This window comes from Oryx dammah, unplaced genomic scaffold (assembly GCF_014754425.2).
Source record: "Oryx dammah isolate SB20612 unplaced genomic scaffold, SCBI_Odam_1.1 HiC_scaffold_5, whole genome shotgun sequence".
Lineage (NCBI taxonomy): Eukaryota > Metazoa > Chordata > Mammalia > Artiodactyla > Bovidae > Oryx > Oryx dammah.
In genome coordinates, this window is record NW_024070189.1 from 101,436,520 (window position 1) to 101,460,277 (window position 23,758).

The 23,758-nt window shown below is 49.8% G+C and overlaps 1 protein-coding gene across 1 annotated transcript in view; it reads right to left on the reverse strand.

Moving 5' to 3' along the window:
* Positions 1-23,758, reverse strand: part of CPAMD8 (C3 and PZP like alpha-2-macroglobulin domain containing 8) — a 96,833-nt gene that overhangs the window by 42,329 nt on the left and 30,746 nt on the right. The window contains exons 14-21 of the mRNA XM_040241671.1: positions 18,530-18,713; positions 16,964-17,136; positions 16,230-16,379; positions 15,694-15,855; positions 13,638-13,780; positions 10,043-10,105; positions 6,382-6,613; positions 294-447 (exon numbers count right to left, since the gene is read on the reverse strand). Coding sequence (XP_040097605.1) covers positions 294-447; positions 6,382-6,613; positions 10,043-10,105; positions 13,638-13,780; positions 15,694-15,855; positions 16,230-16,379; positions 16,964-17,136; positions 18,530-18,713 — 1,261 coding nt within the window. The remainder of the gene's footprint in view (positions 1-293; positions 448-6,381; positions 6,614-10,042; positions 10,106-13,637; positions 13,781-15,693; positions 15,856-16,229; positions 16,380-16,963; positions 17,137-18,529; positions 18,714-23,758) is intronic.

Below are 23,758 nucleotides of genomic sequence, written 5' to 3' on the forward strand. Positions count from 1 at the left end.
ATATCTGTGCGCATGACGCATGTTGCATATATGTGAGTGCACAGATATGCATGAGTGCACACGTATGCAAGTGTAAGTGCACGCTACATTGCTGGGGCACTTTAAGAGCCTGGCTTCCCCCAGATGTGGCCCCCTACCTCTTGATCACTCTGGACTGATTCAGACCCCCGCAGGAGCTCTCTTGTCCCTCAACCTCATGTTCTGCCCTACTGACCCCCCATGCCTGGATTCAACACCTGGACCCCTTGGTGTCCTGGAGAGGGGAGAGGCCCCAATAAGCACGTGGACCTCACCTGTGATGTTGCTGAGACCCAGGTCGCCAAAGGACAGAACCACCCACGTGGGCTCCGTCTCCCCAGAGGCCACACACGTCTTCTTGGTCAGATGGCGTTTGCCAGGATGTCCAACAAACTGGATGCCCTTGGGAACTGAGATCTTCACATACACCTGGAGAGGGGGGCAAGCATCCATGGTACCCAGAATCTGCACACCCTCCCAGCACGCCTCACTGCCCACTACACTCCGTCTACCCTGGAACCCTTCTCCCCAAACCACGCTCTCCATGAGAAACCCCCTTTGCATTTCTTATCAGAACCAACTACGCGGGCTTCCCTAGTGGTCCAGTGGTTAAGAATCTGCCTTGCAATGCAGGGGACACCAGTTCGATTCTTGGTCTGGGAAGATCCCACGTGACGCGGAGCAATTAAGCCCGCGTGCTGCAATTGCTGGGCCCACCTGCAGCAACTACTGACACCCTTTGTGCTCCAGAGCCTGTAGTCTGCAGTGAGAGGCCAGCATCCGGCAACTAGAGAGCAGCCCCTGCTCTTCCCAACTAGAGAAAGTCCGCATGCAGCAAGGAAGACCCAGCACAACCAAAAATAAGTAAATGTTAAAAAAAAAAGAACTGACTCCTCAACATTGTCCTGCTGGGAGCCCCCTGCTTCCCTCAGTCCCCCACACCCTCACTGGTCCAGCTCCCCTTGGAGACCAAGGTCGACTCAAAGGCTGCTTATCCAGCTCCAATCCTCCCCAGCCAAGGGATAAGAGAAGCCACTCCACACGCAGGCCTCACAAAGCACTTCCTCTGACCCTCTCTCCAACCATGGAGGTCCACTGCATCCTAACAGAGCTTGGTGTGCACACGTGCGTGCGTGCGTGTGTGTGTGCTGTGCATGCGTGCACCTCTGGGTGCACATCTACATGTGGAGCAGGCACAGCACTGCCAGACGTGTGAGTGCACGCATGTGTGCAAGCATACCTATCTACACGCGTGTGTGCACACCACGTATCTACGTGCGTGTTGTGTGCACAAGTGTTTATACCCCTCGACCTACAACGTGCTCTTTGTGCCGCATCTACTTGTCCAACCAGTAGACGCACAGCACCTAGTGGGTTCAGGCGCCCTCCTAGGAATTCAAGAGACAGATCTGAGCAAGACACACAAGTGACGCCTTGGCCTCAGTGCACCTAAGTCACACACACAGTCAAACGTGTACAAGGAAGCTTTACAGCAGCAAGTGTGACAGAGTGTTTGAATACAGCCTACGAGCAGGCCCAGCCAGACCTGAATGAGAACGGTTGGTCTATTTAGGGGTTCCTCCATCCCCCTCAAGGCACCATTCTTCCAGAAAGTTCTTCCAGGGAGGAAAGAAGAAATCCAAGCATCAAGTATTGATGTGATCCATTTTCTGGGTCCTGGGAGGAACTAACTGTCCAGGCTGAAGGGTGGGATCGGCCTGTTTTCCTGGAACCTCCAGACCAGCACGAGGGAAGTGTGTGAGTTAGTTGCTCAGGCGTGTCTGACTCTTTGTGACCCCATGGACTGTAACCCACCAGGGTCCTCTGTCCATGGGGCTCTCCTGTTCCTAAAATTGAACACATGGACACACCTGTTGCCCAGCAAGGATGCCTTCTTCCAGCCAACAGGCCAGCCACCAGGGCATGATCAGAGCTGGAATGGGTACCTGGGGGCCTGCCTGCAGTCCAGGAGAGAGCTTCCCTTGGGGGCCAGCCTGTGATTAGGAACCAGCCTACACTTATTCCAGCTTTTTGAGACTGGAATCCTATTCCTCCTAACCATGCATGCTCAGTCACTTGGTTGTGTCCACCTCTCCATCTCTGAGACCCCATGGACTGCAGCCCACCGGATCCTCTGTCCACGGGATTCTCCAGGCAAGAATAGTGGAGTGGGTTGCCATGTCCTTCTTCGAGGCCATTATAAGGCATCCCATGCAGTATGTTCTTGGGTTGATTTAACTATTCAGTGGAGGTATAGCATTTACAAAGGAAAAAAGGAGTAAAGGATTTCATGTAAGTTCATGGTCACCCTTTGAGCCAAGAGTCAGAGGCTCGGAACAATGCTGTCCCCACTCTGGACCAGGCTCAGAAACAGCATCTATGCTCAGACTCACAAAGGAGCCTGAAACCTGCTCCCTCCCCCTGCCCCAGGGGGCAGTGGGGGTGAGGGGCGGGCAAGTAGATCTCTCACACCCAGATAAGGAAAGGAGACAAAGCAGCCTAGTGAATGGAACACCAAGCTGAAGTCCAGAGGGTCTTCTGGAGAGTGAGGTGAGGATATGCTGAAACTGTAGCTGAGGGATGGGAGTTCTGCCAGCCTCCCACTCAGGACTTCCATCCCCAGCAGCCTTGACACTTTTCAGGTGGCAAATTCCAATCACCCCAGAAAGCCTTGTTTTTCAGGAAAAGTGGGTAGTGGTTGGATAAAATCTCTTGTTTTCTGGTGACCTTGGCCTGGGGCTGCAACTCACATCTCTGCCCTTGGTGGGGAATGTGCCAGCAGCCTTGGGAGGCCCCATTCACATGGGCAGGGCCAGGATGAGGTCAGCTGCCTCCCTGGGCTGGCTAGGGTGAGGCTGAGACCTGCAGCCCCACCTCCATGCTGACCTGCAGAGAGCAGGCTTAACTCACTTGTCCAACTGTAGCCTCGGCTCCCAATCCCCATCCCGGAGGGCTGCCCCTAAACCTAAGAGCCCACCTCCCCTCTCTTCTTCCTACTCACCAGCCGATGTCCAGGCTGAGATGGTACACAAAGGATTACAGAGGTGGAGGAGGGTGCCCCTGCTCTCTTGCAGTCACACTGAGGCTCAGCCCCCAAGCGCTCCTTCCCCATCCCGCCCCACCTGATCCTGGTCCTCACGGCTCCCTCCACATTGGCTGCCATCCCTCCTCATCATCGGGGTATGAAATCACCAAGCCCACCTCCTCGGGTTAATGGTTATGGGTTGAATTGTGTCCCTCCAGTAAGATATGTTGAAGTCCTGGCACTTCCCTGGTGGTCCAGTGGCTAAGACTCTGCTCCCCATGCAGGGGGCCTGGGTTGGATCCCTGGTCAGGGAACTAGATTTCCACATGCCGCAACTAAGAGCTCACACGCTGCACCAAGAGCTCACACGCTCACTGAGAGCTCACACACTGCACTGAGAGCTCACAGGCTCACTGAGAGACGCTGCACTGAGAGCTCACACGGTGCACCGAGAGCTCACACGCTCACACACGGCACTGAGAGCTCACACGCTCACTGAGAGCTCACATGCTGCACCGAGAGCTCACACACTCACACGCGGCACTGAGAGCTCACACGCTGCACCAAGAGCTCACACGCTCACTGAGAGACCCTGCATTGAGAGCTCACACGCTGCACCGAGAGCTCACACGCTGCACCGAGAGCGCACACGCTGCACTGAGAGACACTGCATGCCAAAACCGAAGAATCCACACGTGTGTGTGCGCTCAGTCATGTCTGACTCTTTGCAGCCCCATGGACTATGGCCCTCCAGGCTCCCCTGTGCATGGGAATTCTTCAGGCAAGAATTCTGGAGTGGCTTGACATTTCCTCCTCCAGGGGATCTTCCCAACCCAGGGAGAGAACCCGAGTCTCTGATGTCTCCTGCATTGGCAGGCAGATTCTTTATCACTGAGCCACCAGGGAAGCCCAAAGAACCCACGTGCCGCAACGGAAAGACCCTGCATGTTGCAACGAAGACCTGGCACAGCCAAATAAATAAATTTAAAAGTTTTTTATAAAGTATGCTGAAGTACTAACCTTGGTACCTGTAAATGTGACCTCATTAGGAACTACGGTCTCAGCAGATGTCATCAAGTTCCAAGGAGGTCACTGCGTCAAGCCTGCAATGCAGGAGACCAAGGTTCCATCCCTGGATTGGGAAGATCCCCTGGAGAAGGGAATGGCAATCCACTCCAGTATTGTTGTCTGAAGAATTCCATGGACAGAGGAGCCTGGCGGGCTACAGTCCAGGGGGTTGAAAAGAGTTGGATACAACTGGGCGACTAACACTTTCACTTTTTCTAATCCAAAAAGACAGGGGCTCTTCTAAGAGGAAATTTGGACACAGAGTCTGTGCAGAGAAGGAGGAGGATGTAAAGATACACAGCGAGAAGAAGGCCATGGGAAGACTGAGGCAGAGACTGGAACAAGGCCGCCACAAGCTGAGAGAACGCCAAGGATTGTGGGCAGCTCTCAGAAGCCAGGAGAGAGGTCAGGGACGGACCATCTCTCAGAGCCTCCTTCTGGAGGAAGCCAGCCCTGTCTATACTTTGACCTTGGACTCCAGCCTCCAGAACTGTGAGAGAATACATTTCCATTGTTTTAAGCCGCCCAGTTTCTGCTACTTTGTTACAGCAGCCACAAGAAACTGATACAGTAGCCTTTCCACCTGCTCTGAGAAGGAGTCACCTCCCCCGCCATTGTACACACCCTGCAGACCCTGGGACCCCAAGAGTTGGAATAGTACGGACAAGGTCCGTGGGACATCCACAACCACCATTCTTAGCAGCTATATGGACTGACCCATTTACCCCTTTATCCACCTGTAAGATTCCTGTCTGCTTGACGTTTGTAGAAACTGGCACACCAACAGGTGGAATAACATGGACAAGTTCAATCAGTTTTTTTCAGTAGAAATTGAGATTGAGAGTGCCTGCTCTGGGGGCCACCGGGATTCCTCACTTCTGTGCTGGGGTCAGCACGTGTGTGCATGCTAAGTCGCTTCAATCAAGTCCTACTCTTTGTGACCCCATGGACTGTAGCCTACAGGCTCCTCTGTCCGTGGGGATTCTCCAGGCAAGAATACTGGAGCAGGCTGTCATGCCCTCCTCCAGGGATCTCCCCAACCCAGGGGTTGAACCCAGGTCTGTTATGTGCCCTGCATTGGCAGATGGGTTTGTTACCACTGGCCCCACCTGGGAAGCCCACAACCCAACCTAAATCCAATCCATCACCTGTTTCTGTAAGGCCAGGCAGCTAATGGTTTTTACTTTTTTTTTTACCTTTTTTTTTTTTTTTAATGATTGGGATGAAGAAGGGAAACTTTAAAAAAGAAAAAAGAATGGTGGTCCAGTGTTCAAGAATCCACCTGAGTTTCCAGGTGGCACTAGTGAGAAAGAATCCTCCTGCCAATGCAAGATATGCCAAAGACATTCGTTCAATCCCTGGGTGGGGAAGATTCCCCTGGAGGAGAAAATGGCAACCCATTCCAGTATTCTTGCCTGGGAAATTCCATGGACAGAGGAGCCTGGTGGGCTACAGTCCTCGGGGTCACAGAGTCAGCCATAGTGAATGCAAGGGACGCGGGTTCGACCCCTGGCCAGGGACCTAAGATCCCACGTGCTGAGGAGCAGCTAAGCCCACAACTATCGAGTCCATCCGCTGCAATGAAAGATCCTGCATAATGCAATGAAGACCCTGCATGTGGCAACTAAGACCCAACGCAGCCAAATAAACAAACTAAAAGGAATTACATTCTTTGATGCATGAAAGTTAAATGAAACTCAAATTTCAAGTATCCAGAAATAAAGATTTATGGGAAAACGGCCAGGCCCATTCATGGGCATGTTATCTGTGACTGCCTTCAAGCACAATGGCCAAGCTGAGCAACTGCAACAGGGACCCTCTGGCTGGCAAAGACTGAAATATTTACTATCTAGCCCTTTACAGAGAAGATTTGCTGACCCCTGACTCCACGTCATTACATATGACACTCATCCCCCCAAAGCCCTGAGGGTTCCGGAGTCAAGGACAGTGGCTCCATCCCATCTGTCAACCTCCAACCCCACCATACACTCCCACCCACAGCCTGCCCAGGCTTAGATGGCAGGTGAAGCAGGATCTGATCCATCCAGCCCCTGCTTCACTAACATCACAGATGCTAACCCCACAGCCCTCCTAGATGACTCCTCCTCCCCCTGCCTACCCAACATCACAGGTACTGTGCCCCTCAAGCCCATCCCCCTCCAAAGGACCACAACTCTCCCTGCCTCCTGACATCAAGGATGCCACCCCCACTCCGCCTCCCCCGCCAGCTGGCAACGGGAAAGGCTGTATATGGAGGGCGGCTCTGGTACCTCAGCACATGTGTCCAGGTAGTTGTAAATGCTGAGTGGGATCTTGGCCTGTTCCCCACGGACCACGTAAGAGGGTAGCATGAAGTCTACGAAGAAAGGCTTGAAGGTCTTCAGCAGAGTGGGCTCAGCAATGCCCAGGCCCCTCTTGGGGGACAGACCCACCGCCTCGCCCACCCAGCTGGTGATGGAATCGGGGACCTGCACGCTGAGTGTCTCCTCGCCAGATGGATCACTGCGGAAAGAAGGGCAACCATGAGCTGTAATCTGGGGCTGTGCTGCAGCAGCCCAGTGGGAACTGAAGAATCCAGCAACATGGCCTTGGGTTTCAGGGAGACGCCTGGCTGTTCCTCTCTCCTCTACCTGCACTCTCCATCCCCTTCCCAGCAGCTTGACCCAGGTGGCCTCACTGGGTGAGGGGACACTGTCCTGCAGGATCTGGGCATCTATCCTTGCCTCTGTGAGGGTCACAGGTGTCACCATGGCAACAATTCAAGCTCAGCATCTTCCATTTGGAAGAACTTTCATCAGCTCCGGATGGTCTTAGCCAATTGTTCTGTGCATGCTGAGTGCCAGCCAGCCAGCCAGCCAGCCACCCACCCACCCACCCCGGGGAACATTCACACTTCCTGGCCTGGCTTCCTTGTCCCATACACGTCTGTGGAGCCCTGCTCCCTGTTTGTGTGATTTTTCAAGCCTGCCGAGGCCATTACAAAAGCTTCATCTGGGACTAAGGAGAGCGAATCAGTGATCAGAATCTCCCCAAAAGGGAAGCACTGGATGTGATGGCTTCACTGGTAAATTCTCTTCAACATTTAAAGAATTCTCATGCACTGCTGGTGGGAATGTAAAATGGTGCAGCCCACTGCAGAAAACCATATGGTGATTTCTCAAAATATTAAATACAGAATTACCATAAGATCCAGCAACTCCACTTCTGGGTATATACCCCAAAGAATTGAAAACAGGGTCTCGAAGAAATATTTGCACACCAATATTCAAAGAAGGATTATTCATAATAACCAAAAGGTGGAAGCAACCTAAGTGTCAACCAAAGGCTGAATGGATACACAAAACGTGGTCCATCCAGCAACTTCCTTGATGGTCCAGCGGTCAAGATTCTGAGCTTCCACTGTGGAGAGCCTAGGTTCCATACCCAGCTGGGGAACTAGGATCCCACAAGGTGCACAGTGAGACCATAAAAAAAAATTTTTTAACTGGGTCTATCCGTACAGTGGTTGGAGAAGGCAATGGCACCCCACTCCAGTACTCTTGCCTGGAAAATCCCACGGATGGAGGAGCCTGGTAGGCTGCAGTCCATGGGGTTGCCAAGGGTTGGACACGACTGAGCGACTTCACTTTCATTTTTCACTTTCATGCATTGGAGAAGGAAATGGCAACCCACTCCAGTGTTCTTGCCTGGAGAATCTCAGGGACGGGGGAGCCTGGCGGGCTGCAGTCTATGGGGTCTCACAGAGTCAGACACAACTGAAGCAACTTAGCAGCAGTAGCAGCAGCATCCATACAGTGGAATGTTATTCACCCTTAAGAAGAAAGGAAATTTCGATACATGCCACGGTGTGGATGCGCTTTGAGAACATCATGCTAAGTGAAATGCTGCTACTGCTAAGTCGCCTCAGTTGTGTCCGACTCTGTGCGACCCCATCGACGGCAGCCCACCAGGCTCCCCCATAAGGACAGATGTATGATTCCACGTATATGAGGTCCCTAGAGCCGTAAGATTCACAGAGACAAAAAAGAAGAGTGGATGCCAGGGCCTGAAAGGAGGGAGGGGTGGGAATTAGTATTTAATGGGCACATGGTTTCAGTTTTGCAAGGTGAGAAGTGTTCTGGGGATGGGTGGTGGTTAATAGTAGCACAGTGATATAAATGCGTTTAACGCCACTGAGCTGCACACCTAAAAACAATTAAGATGGTACATTTCATGTTAATGTTATTTTACACATTTTAAAAATTAGGGGAAAAAAAGAGAGCTAACCAGTCCTTGCCTGGGCCCAGGAAGAACCTCCTCCTTAGTCTTCTCAGACCCACACTGTGCTCAAGCCAACAGAGGGAGAGAGAATACCTCCAGTGCCCAGTACCTCCCAGCAATGCTCTGGGGCTCTCCACAGAGAGCACACTCAGCCTCCACACTCTCTGCCTCCTCCTCTTAGCCCCTTCTGCCTCTCCGATGCCCCAGCTCTTGCCCACATGGGTCCCACCTCCTGGACTCCTTTACTCCTTTCTTGTTTATCCTGTGGGATTCAGCTTGGGCTCCACCTGCCCTGGAAGTCTCTCCAGCTTCCCTGAAGGGTCCCTCCACTTCCTCCCAAGCCCCAGTCCCAGCCCTCCATGAGAACACTGGCCCTACTGAAGCATGAAGGCTTTAAGGGCATAAAACATAAATTCTATGAGTGAGGAGACTCTATCTGCCTTGTTCAAGGTGCCATTCTTGGCACCAAAACACTACTCTGCCTAAAACATCACCCTGCACACAGAAAGCAGATATATTTCTACTTTCTGTACATCTCTGATGATGGACAGACAGCACATCTTAAATATGGACTCCCATTACAAAATGCAGTGATCAGCGACCTGGGCTTCCCTGGTGGTCCAATGGGTAAGAATCTGCCTGCCAATTTCAGGGAACATAGGTTTGAGCCCTACTTCGGGAACATCCCTAGTTCGGGAAGATCCCACATGCCATGGGGCAACTAAGCTCATGTACAACTACGGAGCCCAAGCACCTGGACCCTGCATTGTGCAACAAGAGAAGCTGTCGCAACGAGAAGCTTGCACTGCAACTAGAGAGTAACCCTCTCGCAGCAGCAAAGACCCAGCCAAAAATAAAAATAAATAATAATAATAAAAACTTAAAAAAAATCAGCATCTGTTCTAACCAGCAGGGAAGACTGCCCATAATGGCAACACAATCAGTGAGGGCAGCCTGAGAAACCCCCGAGTGTGTGCTTGGTTCTGGGCTGAACATGTGCCATGGCATTGCATCCTGAGAAGGGGACCCCAGCTCAGCAGTGGGTCCACCCACTGGCCCACCCACTGGCCCCCGGGGTCTGAACTTTCATGCCTAACTGGTTTCCCAAGGCAGGTCACCACTACCTTCTGACACTAAGCACCAAAAGAAAATGCTTAATATCATTGGTGTTCTGACACTAAACACTGAAAGAAAAAAGCCAATTGCAACTGGCAAGAATTTGGCACAGTGCTGCTGCTTCAAGGCTAATGAAAAGAGAAAACAATGTAGAAAGGAAATGTGCTGAGAAAAGCAGCCTGTTTGGCGGGCAGGAGCCCAAGGCCCCTGAGGAGTGAGGAGGGGGGTGGGTGGGTGGAACTGAGTTCGTGTTTCAGGGAACTGTAATCATTTTAATGAGCTCGTTATATAAACACAGTGGATAGAGTTACCCCAAGAGGGAGTTGTAAGAGGCACGAAGCCCTCGCATTTCATATTTCACGGGCAGATGTCCGAGGCTGCACTGGGATTTGGGGCTGACTTCATAGCTTTGCGTTTTATGTGTTAAGAAAGGATGCCCAATGGCTTACTCAGATGTTGGTGTCCAATCTCCAGGCAAACCCACTGGGAACAATCTTTCATGAGTGCCTTTGAGTCAGCCCACAAAGGCAGTGAAGGAAAGAAATCTTACTGTACCTGATGTTGAGACAGTGCCAAACCCATGTTTCAGGGAAGAAGGTCCTTTTCCTCTTCTCTGCTCTACGAAAATTTTTTTAAAAAGAAATGATTAAAGTTCCATAACTTTAATTCTGTTACTTGGTAAGTTAACATTCTACTTGATTAGGCTATAATATGTTCATTCTCTTACCCAACATGTTAATATGCTACACGGTTTATTTAATTCTCTTACCTGGAAAGGTTAGCATTCTACTTTACAAGGACTTGACATGTTAATTCTTTCACCTGGCAGAATTTTAATCAACATTCTACTTGATTACAGCTAGAAAAGTGAGGCATCGAAGGCTTGGCAGAGAGTGGTGCCTCACACCCTGAACTTAGAAGGTAAGAAGGGCGACAGGGACCACCCCAAGTTCTCACCTTCGTAAATTTCCCTCCCTGGGTTTACCATGTTTTTCTGCACTACTGCATGGAATTCTTCCCTCTCCCTCACTTGCTCTGTGCTTTCATTGTTTTAGTTTCTTCTCTTTTTATTAAAGGATAGTTGATTTACAATGCTGTGTACATTTAGATTCTGACGTACACCAAGTGATTCAATTAAATGGGTGTGTGTATTCTTTTTCACATGCTTTCATTCTTGGTTTATCCTCAGAAGCCTCAGAGCCCACATTCCTCAGGGACTGTCCTATTCTTTAAAAAATAATATTAACAAGCCCTACTTGACATTTGGCAAATCTTCTCAAGATTAAAAATGCTCATATCCCTTTCAACCTGCAGTTGCCTCTCTGAGGGGTGAACACTGAAATTAACCACAGACACATGTGCAAAGACAGTGTGGTTAACTGAAGCACTGTGAGAATTAACTAACAGCCAGAATCTTCACCAATGGGGCATTTGGTTTACCAAACATAGTACATTCACACAATAGAATGTTACAAGTCAGTGTAAAGGGGTGAGGTAAGCATTCATGTACTGATACCGAATGGCCTCTAAGGTTTATTGTTGACTTAAAAAAGGAAGGTAGAGAACTACACAACGGTGTGTGTTTTTTTAAAATCCTGTGTATACACATTGGAAAAGACCCTGATGCTAGGAAAGACTGAAAGCAAAAGAAGAGGGCAGCAGAGGATGAGATGGTTAGATAGCATCACTTGACTCAAAGGACATGAACTTGAGCAAACTCCAAGAGACAGTGGAGGACAGGGAAGCCTGGTGTGCCGCAGTCCGTGGGTTGCAGAGAGTCAGACACGACTGAGCGACGGAACAACAAATTTACGCAGAAAATTTCTAGAAGGATAGTTAAGGAATTAGTAAACATTTTTGCCTCTTAGAAGGGAAAGGAGGATATACCCTTTCATACTCTTTGAAAAAGGAATATACCTTTTGTATATATGAAAGGATACACCCTTTTATACTCTTTGAAAAAAGTTTAACCACATGCGTATGATTAAGAAAAATGCCTCGTCTTCAGAATAAGCATACATTGTGTGTGTTAGTCACTCAGTCATGTCTGACTCTTTGCGACCCCATGGACTGTACCCGGCCAGGCTCCTCTGTCCATGGGATTCTCCAGGCAAGAATACTGGAGTGGGTTGCCATTCCGTTTTCCAGGAAGGATGCATTATCCAATTACAAAAAGGCACAGACACTTGCTTTTTAAGGCCTTTATTATGTCTTTCTGCACTGGAATTTACAATTGCCTTTGTGGTTTGGGGTTTAGAGACTGCTTGCAGACCCGCTACAGGCCAAGTTCTCAGGAGGCATGCACATGGGAGGCTCCAGGTCCCCAGAGAAGTGTCTGGCTGAGGGATGCCCAGGGGCCAATATTCCACCTCCCTCATTCAGCCACATTCTGGAAACGCCTTCATGTGCCTCCAGCATACCGTAGGGGGAACCTGATCTGTCCATGCCATGATGTGGAGTTTGAAAACTAGGACTCTCCTGGGGTTATCACACTCCTGCTAAATGTGTGACTCAGGCAGGAAGAAGCTGGAGGGTTCAGGTACCCAGGAACCACTGCAGAGGAGGCTAGGGTTTGGGATTGGGGCAGAAAGGGTTTGAAAGAAGACTATCACAGATAGCCAACCAAGGGCAGGGCAGATCCTTTCGGTCACTTGTGGCTCAGAGCAAGGACTGAGGAGTCTGAGTGCCACCCTCAAGGTCTCCAAAGAGACCCAGTTACTGAGGCACTGATGACCACCAGATCCCATCCCTGGCCCCCTTGGTTCTGTGCCTCTCATTGGATAAGCTGGCAAGAGAGGGTACATCCAAGGCCTGCCTCCCCTTTCCCAGCTTATGCACCCTTACATCCAGAGGGAGAGAGCGGGGGCAAGGTCTTCAAAACACCCTCTCCCTTCCCTAGTTGGCTGGCTGTGACCTGGAGCCGAGGAGCTAGTGGGAGAGGCAGAGAGAACAAAGAAGGTGGGAAGGAAGACAGCGAGTGACGGAGGAACGTAAAAGGGGAGAGACAGGAGGGAAGACGAAACATCACCTCCCAGGAAACAACGCTTTCCATGAGGCAAGGGACAAAGGCACAAGTCCCAGGGGGAGATGGGAACTCTTTTCTCTCCGTAAGTGATAAGTTAGCAAACAGACAAGGAAATGAACATGAGCAAGAACATGGAGGATTTGGGTACCACCATCAAAAGGACACATAGAGACTCCTATACGCAATGACAGGGGCTTGGATATTCAAGTAGATGTGAGCATCTACAAAAACTGACCATATAGCCAGTCTCTAAAATAAAAACCAGGCAATGGATACCATAGAGATCATGTTTGGGGGCCACAAAGGATATCGTGAAGACCATGTTCACTGGCCACACTGCCCGTCTGACCCACATTTATAAAACACATAAAGGTAGTAATTTTTAAAATTACTTGAAAATTGAAAACACATCTGGGCAAGTCACAGCTCAAAAAGGTAACTGTTCCACAAGTTACAACCTATTTGGAACCCAGCAGTCATGGAAACACTTCCTAGCACAAGTTAGATGCAGCCAAAGCAATACTCTGAGGAAAATTCATAACCTTCAAAAGGCTTACATGCTTGAGTTAAAATTTTAAAAAAAGGCTGAAAATTAATTCCTTTGGTGTCTAACTCCACAAGATAAAGAGTCAGAGGGGAACGGGAAAGAGAGAGGAAGTAAAGGAAGGAGGAAATGGTGGGAGGGAGAAAGGGTAGTAGAGAGAATGTTCTAAGCAGAGTCTCAGAATGAGAAGATCAAACTCCACTACCCACCCTGCCCCAGTTCTTCTGTCCCCAGGCAGATCTACTCCCCCGCGACACCTTCTCTCTTCTGCACACCCAAACCTCCAACCTCAAGCACGTGGGTGGGGGTGAGAACTGGGGCAGAGGGGAGAGTCAAAGTGCCTAGTGCTCCCACCAGTGGGCCAGTAGGGACCCTGGCCCCCTGGGGACACTGGACAACGTCTGAAGACGGTTTGGGCTGTCACACCCAGAAGAAGCGGGGTGTTACTGGCATCTGGTTGGCGGAGATCAAGGATGCTGCTCACGACTCTAAGGTACACAGGATGGCCCCACCCCAGAAAATGACCCAGCCTCAAATGTCACCACGAGTTAGACAACCCTGCTCAAGGTAATGGCAGTTACCTGGGGGGCTGTCTGGAGGACACGGCTGCCATCAGGCTCCCTGTGTGGGGCTGGAAGGCGGGGATGGCCTCGTCAGTGTACAAGCCGCCATCCTGCCGGTGGTTTAGGCTCACCAGGTCTGTCATCACCACCAGGCCCGTTTCCTAGGCAACAGACAACGCCCAGGCACAGTGGGGAAGTGGATACGCTGGCTCCAGAAGCCACCGGCCCAACACCACTGCTGCGTAGCCCTGGGGGAGTCAGTCCTCTCTCTAGGCTTGGCAACACAGACCAAGAGGGACGTGAGACCAAGTGACCACCCAGGGCACAACAGAGTTGGGGTCAGAATGTCTGTGAGCTAGGCTCAAAGGCCACATCTCTTAGGATCCCATTTATATGAACTGTCTGAAACCATGGGCAGATCAGTGGTTGCCAAGGGCTGGGGCAGGGTGGATAGGGTGTGACTGCTGATGGGGACAGGATCTCCTTTTGGGGTGATGAAAATGTTCTGGAGCTAGACTGAGGTGCTGGCTTGCACAACACGGTGAATGTACTAAATGCCGCTGAATTGTTCACTTTAAAATGGGTTAACTGTGGCTTCCCTGGCAGTCCAGTGGTTAAGACTCTGTGCTTCCAGTGCAGTGGGGCACAGGTTTGATTCCTGGTTAGGGAACTAAGATCCCACATGATGCCCAGCACAGCCAAAAAATAAAGAAAGAATACATTTTTAAAAATGGGTTAAATGTCTGCTATGTGAATTTCACCTCAATTAAAAAAAAAAAAATCAGTTGGTACAGTGCCTAATCCAGACCCAGAGCCAATGACTGTGAGTTTCAATTATTACTGTTGTAATATATGTATATATTTAATGGGCTTCCTGGGTAGCTCAGCAGTAAAGAATCCACCAGCAATGCAGGAGATGCCATTTGATCTCTGGGTTGGGAAGATCCTCTGGAGGAGGGTATGGCAACCCATTCCAGTATTTTTTCCTAGAGAATCCCATGGACAGAGGAGCCTGGTGACCTACAGTCTACAGGGTTGCAAAGAGTCAGACACGACTGCAGCGGCTGAACACACAGGCACACACGCATTTGATATAGCAAAATGCTAATCGTGGCACCAAGGTGGTGGATCTACAGGGGTTTACTAATTTACCCAAATTTTTATATCTTTGAAAATTTTCCGAAATAAAAATGGGAGGAAAAGGATGTCTTTTTTTTTCTTTTTTGGCTGTGCCATGCAGTTTGCAGGATCTTAGTTCCCCAACCAGGAATTAAACCTGGGCCCTCGCCAGTGAAAGTTTGGAGTCCTAACCACTGGACCACCATGGAATTCCCGAGGATGCCTTTTAAATGATTTAAAAATGGAGATGAAAAGTGCCCTCATGCATTCAAGCGGAGACCGCCAGAATGCTCATGTGGGCTGAAGTGACGCTTGGGTCTACTGCACCCACAGCAGCTCCCTGGTCCCTGGAGCCAGGAAGGAAGGGGCTGGATGAGAGCTATAAATGCCAGCAAGGGTAAGGCTGCCACCTGGCAACACAGCGCCTGCACACGCCATGAAGGTGTGCACACGTGCTGTCTGCTTCTATTGTGTCCAACTCTGCAGCCCTGTGGACTGTGCCTGCCAGGCTCCTCTGCCCATGGATTTTCCAGGGAAGAAAACGAGTTGGTTGCCATTTCCTCCTCCTGGAGATCTTCCCGATCCAGGGATCACACTCACATCTCTATGTGTCCTGCACTGGCAGGCGGGCTCTTTACCACTAGCGCCACCTGGGAAGTCCTTGTGAAGGTTTTCCTTCCACCAAAGCACTTTCAAGGTCATCGCTCCAGAACGACGTTCTAGTTTGCTCCAGAACAAAGTTGAGGTTATCAATGAACACTCATTCTGCTCTCATCTGTTTTGCAAATTGGGAAGGTTTGCATCCAAGCTTCCACTGGGGAGAATCAAAAAGATTCTGTAGCACTCAGAGTTTGCAAACTTCCACCCTGACCCAGCTCTGTACCCTGAGACCCTTTGTTTCAGAGGAAGAAGAGCTCAGAAGGGGATGATGGGGTTCAAGACCACCTCTCCTTACAGCGAAGGCAAACCCGGAATCCTTGGTGATGCCCCAGGGCCACAGGAAGACAGAGGAGCGCCGGCGTCGTCGGGCCGTGAGCCCAGTCCACCAGAAGGGTCCATCCTCCCTGGACACCCCAAAGATATCAGAAACATCATAATCTTCTAATTCCCGGAAAACCTGCAGGCAGAAGGCAACAGGAACTTGTCAAATGAGGGTTTCTTTTCCACCCCAATTGGTCTGGCATGCTCCCATCTCAATCTCCTCCCACATGGATCACTGGGAACCAGTCTTAGAGGAGACAAGAGTTGGGGGATTAACCCATTTTAAAGATGGGCAAACTGGGGCTGAAGAAGTGGGACCCAGACAATGTCCCGTTGGATTTGACTCCAAGATCTTTCAACTATACCCAAGGAACAACAGGGGTGGGGTTTGCTGAGAATGAACCCAGCGGAGAGAGAGAAGCTGGGTTTATATGGATTGTGTTCAGTTAACGAAAAGGAAGAGACCTCCTGCCACATGCCACAATGCAGTGTCCGAGGGCCCCAGTTCACCTGGGCGGGAGTCAGCCGAAACCCAGACCTGAGCAGGTAAACGCTCTTGTCAACTGCAGCAACACACACACAGCTGCCCCTCGCAGCCTTGAGCCGCAGGTCGACGACTTCCCCGGGTTGGGTCTCATTTGCTGAATATGTCAGTGAAACCTGGACCCGAACACAGCAGAAGAATCAGGAGCTTGGCCCAACTCTCCAGACCCACCCACCCTTTCCACCCTCCCAGGAGAGTCAGGAGCCTGGCTTTGCCACCCCAGTGAGGACAAGGGCAGAGGGTTGGGTGGCAAGAACTAGGCTGGTACAACTGGTACATTCTGTGCAGAAGACGGGAGTGGGGAGGGGTGGGGAGACGGGTGGCGGCAGAGGACACATTGCAGCCAGTTTGGGAGGGTGCATGGTGAGGGCAAAGGAGGCTGAACCAGGTTCGGGGGACATAAGTGGTGTCCCTTAGGTCTGGAGCCCAGCAGGGACAGAGAACACTGCCCACTTTTCCTGTGTGTATGAATGCAATCCCATCTGGGTGACTTCTGGAGGATCTCCCAGTCAAGATGCAACTTAGATTTCCTTTATTCCCAAAGGCAGGACAGTCCTTACAGGTCCTGCCTGTCACATCACCTGGAGTCTGACTGGTGACTGTCCACAGTCCACCCCAGCCTCGACATCCTGGAGCCTCCAACCCCGATGGCGCTTACCTATCCTCCCCTCCCTCCCCAGTTTGGTTCCCAGTGCCCTACCTGGTTTTCAAAGAAGGTCTCAACAGTAAACTGGAGGCTGTCAGCCACCCCTTCTCCATTCTCTCTGACATAGAAGACTAGCAAGCGACCCAGGGGGACCATGCTGGGGGTCACGGCGAGCTGGAGAGAGGTCATGCACACGCTGACCTCTGCTGCTGGGGCCGGAGGAGGCTCTAAGATAAGTGAGGAGAGACGTGAAAATGCAGCAGCTCACAGTAGGACCAGCGATGCCCCAGTTGCCCAGCTTTACCTTGGCGGTTACCATGGGGTGTAGCATGAGGAGGTGCCAGCCCAGGCCAGGCCCAGGACAAGTACTCCATGGATACTCACGTTCCCTGTTATTTCACCCAGAAAGGATGACAAACCCAAGAGGATGTGGGTGTACAATGTCAAATGCACTCATCAGGCCAGTGGCTCTCAACCAGGGCAATGCTGATTGCCAGAGGACATTCGGTAATTTTGGTTGTCACAGCTTGGGGGTGTTACTGGCATCTAGTGGGTAGGAGCTAAGAATACTATTCAACACCCTAAAATGCACAGAACAGCTCCACAGAGAATAAGCTGGCCCCAAACATAGTAGTTCTGAGGGTAAGAAAGTGGCTTAGAATCAGACAGACTGTCTACCTGTCTCCCTATCTATCATCTGTCTATCCATCCAACCATCCATTCACCCATCCGTGGCTTTATCTATCCATCCATCTATCCATTTATCTATTGATGCTTCTGTTTATCTATCCATGAAACTGTTCATCCATCCATGACTGTCCGTCCATCTATCAATTTATCTATTGATGATCCTACACATGAATCTATTTATCTACTTATCCATCCATGGGGTCACAAAGAGAGGGACAGGACAGAGAAACTTTCACTTTTTCATCCATTCACGACTCTATCATCCATCTATCTATCAATTTATCTATTGATGGTCCTATCTATCATCATCTATCTCTGTGAATCTTACCCAGGAGTCACTTTCCTGGCTAGATACATTGGCAATATCAGGAGACATTTTAGATTGCCATACTGTGTGTAGGTGGATTGCCACTGGTATCTAATGGGTGGAGACCAGGGATGTTGCTCAGCACCCTAGAGTGCACAGCACGGCCCCCATCACAAAGAATACCCTGAAAGTGTCCACGGTCCTTAGTTTGGGGATCCTGCTTTGGGCAGAGAGGCTGTGAAGAGGAGAGGGATGGGAAGACCCAGGGGAGAAGATGGGTCTTGTGAGGAGCAGGTGGCATCAAGGAAAGTGGGGAGAAGGACTCCTTAATGGGGAATCAGTCTGGAAAAAAGCAGAAGGGGGTTGGCAGAAGGCAGCATAGCATAGTGTGGACCTGCTCAGGGGCCCAGCCCATGGCAGCCTCAAGAGGAGCTGCCTCCAGCAGCTGGTCACTGCCCACCCTCCTGGTCCCGGTCCAGTCTTGCCTGGGGTATGTACCCTTCACCCTGAAGCAGGCTCCCCTCCTGGATGCATTCTGCTTACCAAGCCTTGCTGGGATGCCCATCCCAGTCTCAACGGTTCAGAAGGAAGAACAGGAACCTCCCGCCTGAGGATGAGCTCACCTGTCTCAGAAAGGTGCATTAAGCGAATGGGTTTCTCCAGGGCTGCCCGCTTGCTTCTCTGCTGGGTGACGTGGGCAGGCTGCTGGCCTGAGAGCACGATGTTGCCCCTCGCAGCCACCTCGTAGTACAAGGTGAAATTGCAGGGACACGTGGACTTCACAGGGAAATAGACATCCTCCCCAACCTGTGGGAGACATGTAAGCATGGGGAGCCCTGCCTGGCACCCACAGAACAGCACCGATGCCACAGCTCACCCTTAGGGAGAAGGCCACTCTGGGGCCACAAGGAGGCCAGGAGAGCTGGGGAGGAGACACAGAACGCTCGGTGTCTGTCCCTGGCTGCGACTACATCATCAGAGCAGCCCCAGCTGATGCTCTGAAAATGGAGCTGTGGTGTGGGTGAAATGTCATAAAGGCATGGAAGCTCTCAGTGAGTGCAGTGTAGCAAGAAACTGAACCTAGCCTCCAAAGAGGACTGGCCTTTGGCCACTGCTCCTGGGAGTGATCTCGAAGGCCTTGAAATGTTCTGCCTGATGAGTCTTTGTTTATCTAGGGTCTGGAACCACACCAGATACTAACAATATAATTTATGGTGGGGACCTTGGGCCACTATATAAGTTTGGAAGGATTAAGACTGGGGCCAGCCAGGCAGGGAGTCAGCCATGTCTATACGACTGACCCCCAACCAAAACCCTGGACACTGAGGCTCAGGTAAGCATGCCTGGCTGGCAGTACACCACGCATGTAGTCACACATCATTACCGGCAAAGTAACACTATCCTTGACTCTGTGGGGCAAGAACAACTGGAAGCTCACATTCAGAACTCATCTGGCCCCTGCCTTTATGATCCTCTTGCCTTGCCTGATTTTAATCTGTATCATTCACTGTATTAAGCTGTAACTGTGAGTATGACAGCTTTCAGAGATTCTGTGAATCCCTCTAGAGACTAAAGAAACTGAAGGTGATTTGAGGACCCTCAAATTCAGCAATTGGTGTCAGGTGGGTGGATGGTCTTGGGGACTATTCCCCAACTTCACAGGTGCAAGTGCTGACGGTGGGCTGAAACTTCTCACTGGATAGACACTAATGAGCCAGGTTCTATCATAATCCCCAAGTTTCCAGAGCAGGGAAACTGAAGCTTGGTCCATTCTCAACATTAGTGAGTTGTAGGAAGAGGATTCAAACCCCAAAGGGCAGAAGCCAGAGCCCCATGCTTAACCTCCAAGCTGCTCTCATTCCTTGTGTTACAGCCAAAGTCTCCCAGGTCCTGTGACCTCCCCAAGGGCTTAGAATATGACCATATCCCACACTGAGGCAACAAGCTGCATGAGAAGTCTTCCTCTGGGTCTTTACCCCAGAGGTTCCCTCCTATGCTCTATGATTTACAATTCATGACTCTCCCCAAACATCTGGGCCACCCTGAATGCTCAGAGGAGGGGTGGTGAGTGGTGAGTATCATTCTTGCTGTGGGTCCTTGAGTAAGTCATTTCACCTCTCTGATCCTCAGTTTCCCCATCTGTAACATAAGGTTAAATCTCCTGGAAAGAAGGTCCTGAGGATCCAATGAGATGATAAATGTAATAATGAATATATTATTCTCAACACTTAACCTGTTCACTGTGAGTGGTTAATAAATGTCATTCTACCTCCCACTGAAGAAAAGAACTTACTTGTTTAAGGAGCTGGCCCAAAGGTGCTCCCACAGCCAAATTTGGGGAATTGAAACAGCAGAAAGAAAAGTGAACCTTTAGAGAATGTCAAGGTCATGAAAGACAAGGCAAGATTGAGAAACCATCAGACTGGAGGAGAGAAGTGCAATGCAAGATCCTGCACGGGATCCTGGACCAAAAAAAAAAAAAAAAAGGAATCCCTGGAAAAACTAGGGAATCAAAATAAAGTCCAGAGTTCAGTTACCAGTCATCTCCAGTGATCATTTCTTAGTTTTCACAATTGTACCATGGTTTGTACACGAGATGATAACATTAGACAGAAGTGTGAGTGGCCTTTTCTGCCAAAATCTAAAGGCCGATTCTAAAATTCATATGGAAACTCAAAGGACCCAGCATTAACCAAAACAATCTTGGAAAAAGAACAAAGTTGAAAAACTCACACTTGCCAGTTTCAAAAATCATCTTCCTGGTCCTGGCATAACGACAGACATACAGATCAACAGGATAGAACTGAGAGTCCAGAAATAATCATCTGTGGCAAACTGATTCTCAACAAGGATGCCAAGATCATTTGATGAGGAAAGAGTAGTCATTCCTACAGATGATTCTGGAACAACTAGATCTCCAAATGCAAAAGAATGAAGTTGAACCCTACCCTCACACCATATAAAAAATTACTTAAATGTAAGAGCTAAAACGATAAAACTTTTAGAAGAAAGCATAGAGGTAAACTCTCATGACCTTGGATTTGGTAATGAATGGTGTCTTTGAGATAGGCACCAAAAGCAAAGCAACAAAAGAAAAATAACAAATAAATTGGATTTCACCAGAAGTTAAAAATCTTTGTTGCATCAAAGGACACTATCAGGAAAGTGAAAAGACAACACACAGAATGGGAGAAAATGCTTTCATGTCATATATCTGATAAGGGTGGAGTGTCCAAAATATATAAATTACTCTCACAAAAACAAAAAGCAAACAACACTTAAAAATTTTAAAACATGAAGGGAAGCTAGAGGGAGGATATAGAGGGACTCTCTGCATTGTATGAGCAACTCTTCTGTAACTCTAAAACTATTTCAAAATTTAAAAAGAAAAAAAGGAAGTATGATGGTAACGGATTATAACATAGTGGATACTTTTTTAGAAGTATATAAGATGATAGGCACTCTAAAAACAATCACACAACTAAAATACTGGTGGAGAAAGTTCCTTACAGAGGAATGCCACCTAGTAAGTGCAAAAGGGATGCAAGAATCGTAATGCATAAATCAGAATCTTTATCATGAAGCCCCAAAGTGATAACTGATTACAGCAAGAATCATCAAAGATGCTAAAGGCGGGACTTCCTTGGCAGTCCAGTGGTTAAGACTGTGTGCGTCCACTGCAGGAGGCATGGATTTGATCCCTGGAAGGGGAACTAAGATCCTGCATGCCATAAGGCACACCCCACTCCAAAAGAGATGAAAAAATCACTGGGCGAAAGGTTGCTGAGGGTCAGAACACCGTGGCAGGGGCCTCAGCGTCACCCAGATTACTTATTAGCCTCGCCTGCAGAAGGAACGAGCTGGTAGGAGCTAGACTGGGACCAAGGATAAGATCAGCTTCAGCAAGGGTGGGGCCGCCCAAAACTCTGCCTCCTGATAGAACGTGACAAAAGCAGCATGGGCATAGTAATATTACCAAAACAAGGCTTCAACCTGAATCTCACTCGGAATGTGGGGTAATCGACAAGACCACAGGCTTGGGTTCTTTATAAAAGTCACGGTGATGAAAAGGTTCCAGCTCAGGAGTGCTTACAGACACAGAAGGGCAAATGCAACATATAAATGGACCCTGAAGAAAATGCATGTGCACACACACACACAGGTGAGCACACAAAAGCACACTCACACACGGGTGCACACGACTATGCAGACAAGCACGGGTGTGAGGCCACACTAGAGACACACTGTATCTTGAGGACACCTTTGAAAATCTGACGATTGCTGGTGAGTTAAACAACATGATTGAGTTAGTACAATTTTCTTAGATAGAATGACTGAAAATCAGGTTGAAGAATGTCTGTAAGACTCAAGAATTTAAGAGGGAAGTATCAAGATATCTGTAACTTACTTTCAAATGCTGTAGCCAAAAAAAAGTGGAGAGAAATGGATGAATGGGGTGAGTGAATGGATGGGTAGATGGATGGGTAAGTAGAAGATGGGTGGATGGATGGATGGGTGGGTGGATGGATGGGTGGATGGACGGATGGGTGGGTGGATGGATGGGTGGATGGACGACGGATGGGTGGATGGATGGATGGGTGGATGGACGGATGGGTGGATGGATGGATGGGTGGATGGATGGATGGGTGGATGGATGGGTGGGTGGATGGACGGACGGGTGGATGGATGGATGGGTGGGTGGGAAGGGGGGATGAATGGATGGGTGAGAAGATAGAGGATGGGTGGATGGGTGGATGGATGGATAGATGGGTGAGTAGATGGATGGATGGATAGGTGGATGAGTGGATGGGTGGGTAGATGGATGGAGCAAAGTATCAATTCATAAATCTAGGTGGAAGGCACATGGTTATTATATTATTTTTTCTATTTCTCTCTAAATTTGTAAATATCTTCCTTATAATGACACCCAAACAAAAATCTGCTCTGGTTTGAGATGCTGGAAAAAAACAAGGAAAGAGCACAAACTTTTTTCTTCTTCTCATGAACTAACCCTATGGCATCAGAGTCACCCTGAAAAACTGGGGTGACAGCCCCCATTTGCAGAGCAGCTCCTTGCTGCACATCCCTTGGTGCTGGAGGAAAGGAAGAGGACCCCGACACAGAACCTGGACTGGACCAAGCACGGCCACTCTTGCCTCAAATTCACACTCAGGACCCCTCAATGACAGTCTGGGACAGGGAGAGTGGGCGCCTGCTGATCTGACTCAGGCAAGACAGAGGTGTCCCTCCCAGGGGGAATTCTGCAGCCCTGCCAAGTGCTTGCCTCTTGGGAACATGGGTCCCGGCAGCTGGGACACAGGACTCCTTCCCGTCCACACGGGAAGGCAGCCAACGCCAGCCTCCCCACGCTGCACCGCTAGTTGAACAGCATTAAAACCAGAACAGCGTGTTCAGCCAAGTTGGGCACGATCTCAGTGGAATTTCTCATTCTCATAACCCCCGCAGAGGGCCACTCAGCCCTGGCACACAGACTGCATCCCAGGGACCCCTTGAAGACTTAGGTTTCGGCAGCACCCCTAGGGTAGGGAGTGTCAGAGGTTTACGGGGCTGGTAGGGTCCATCATCAAGTGGCTTCCACAAGAGACAGTACTGGGGAGCCTGTCACCACCCACGGCAGAGGGGCTTAGCCCTCTGTGCTCTCAATTAGGAGCAATAACAGTGTGCTTTATAAAACACGCGTGCAGGCTTGTGTGCATGCTAAGTCGTTTAACTCATGTCCAACTCTCTGTGACCCCATGGACTGTAGCCCACCAGGCTCCTCAGTCCATGGGATTCTCCGGGCAAGAAGATTGGAGTGGGTTGCCATTCCCTCCTCCAGGGGATCTTCCCGA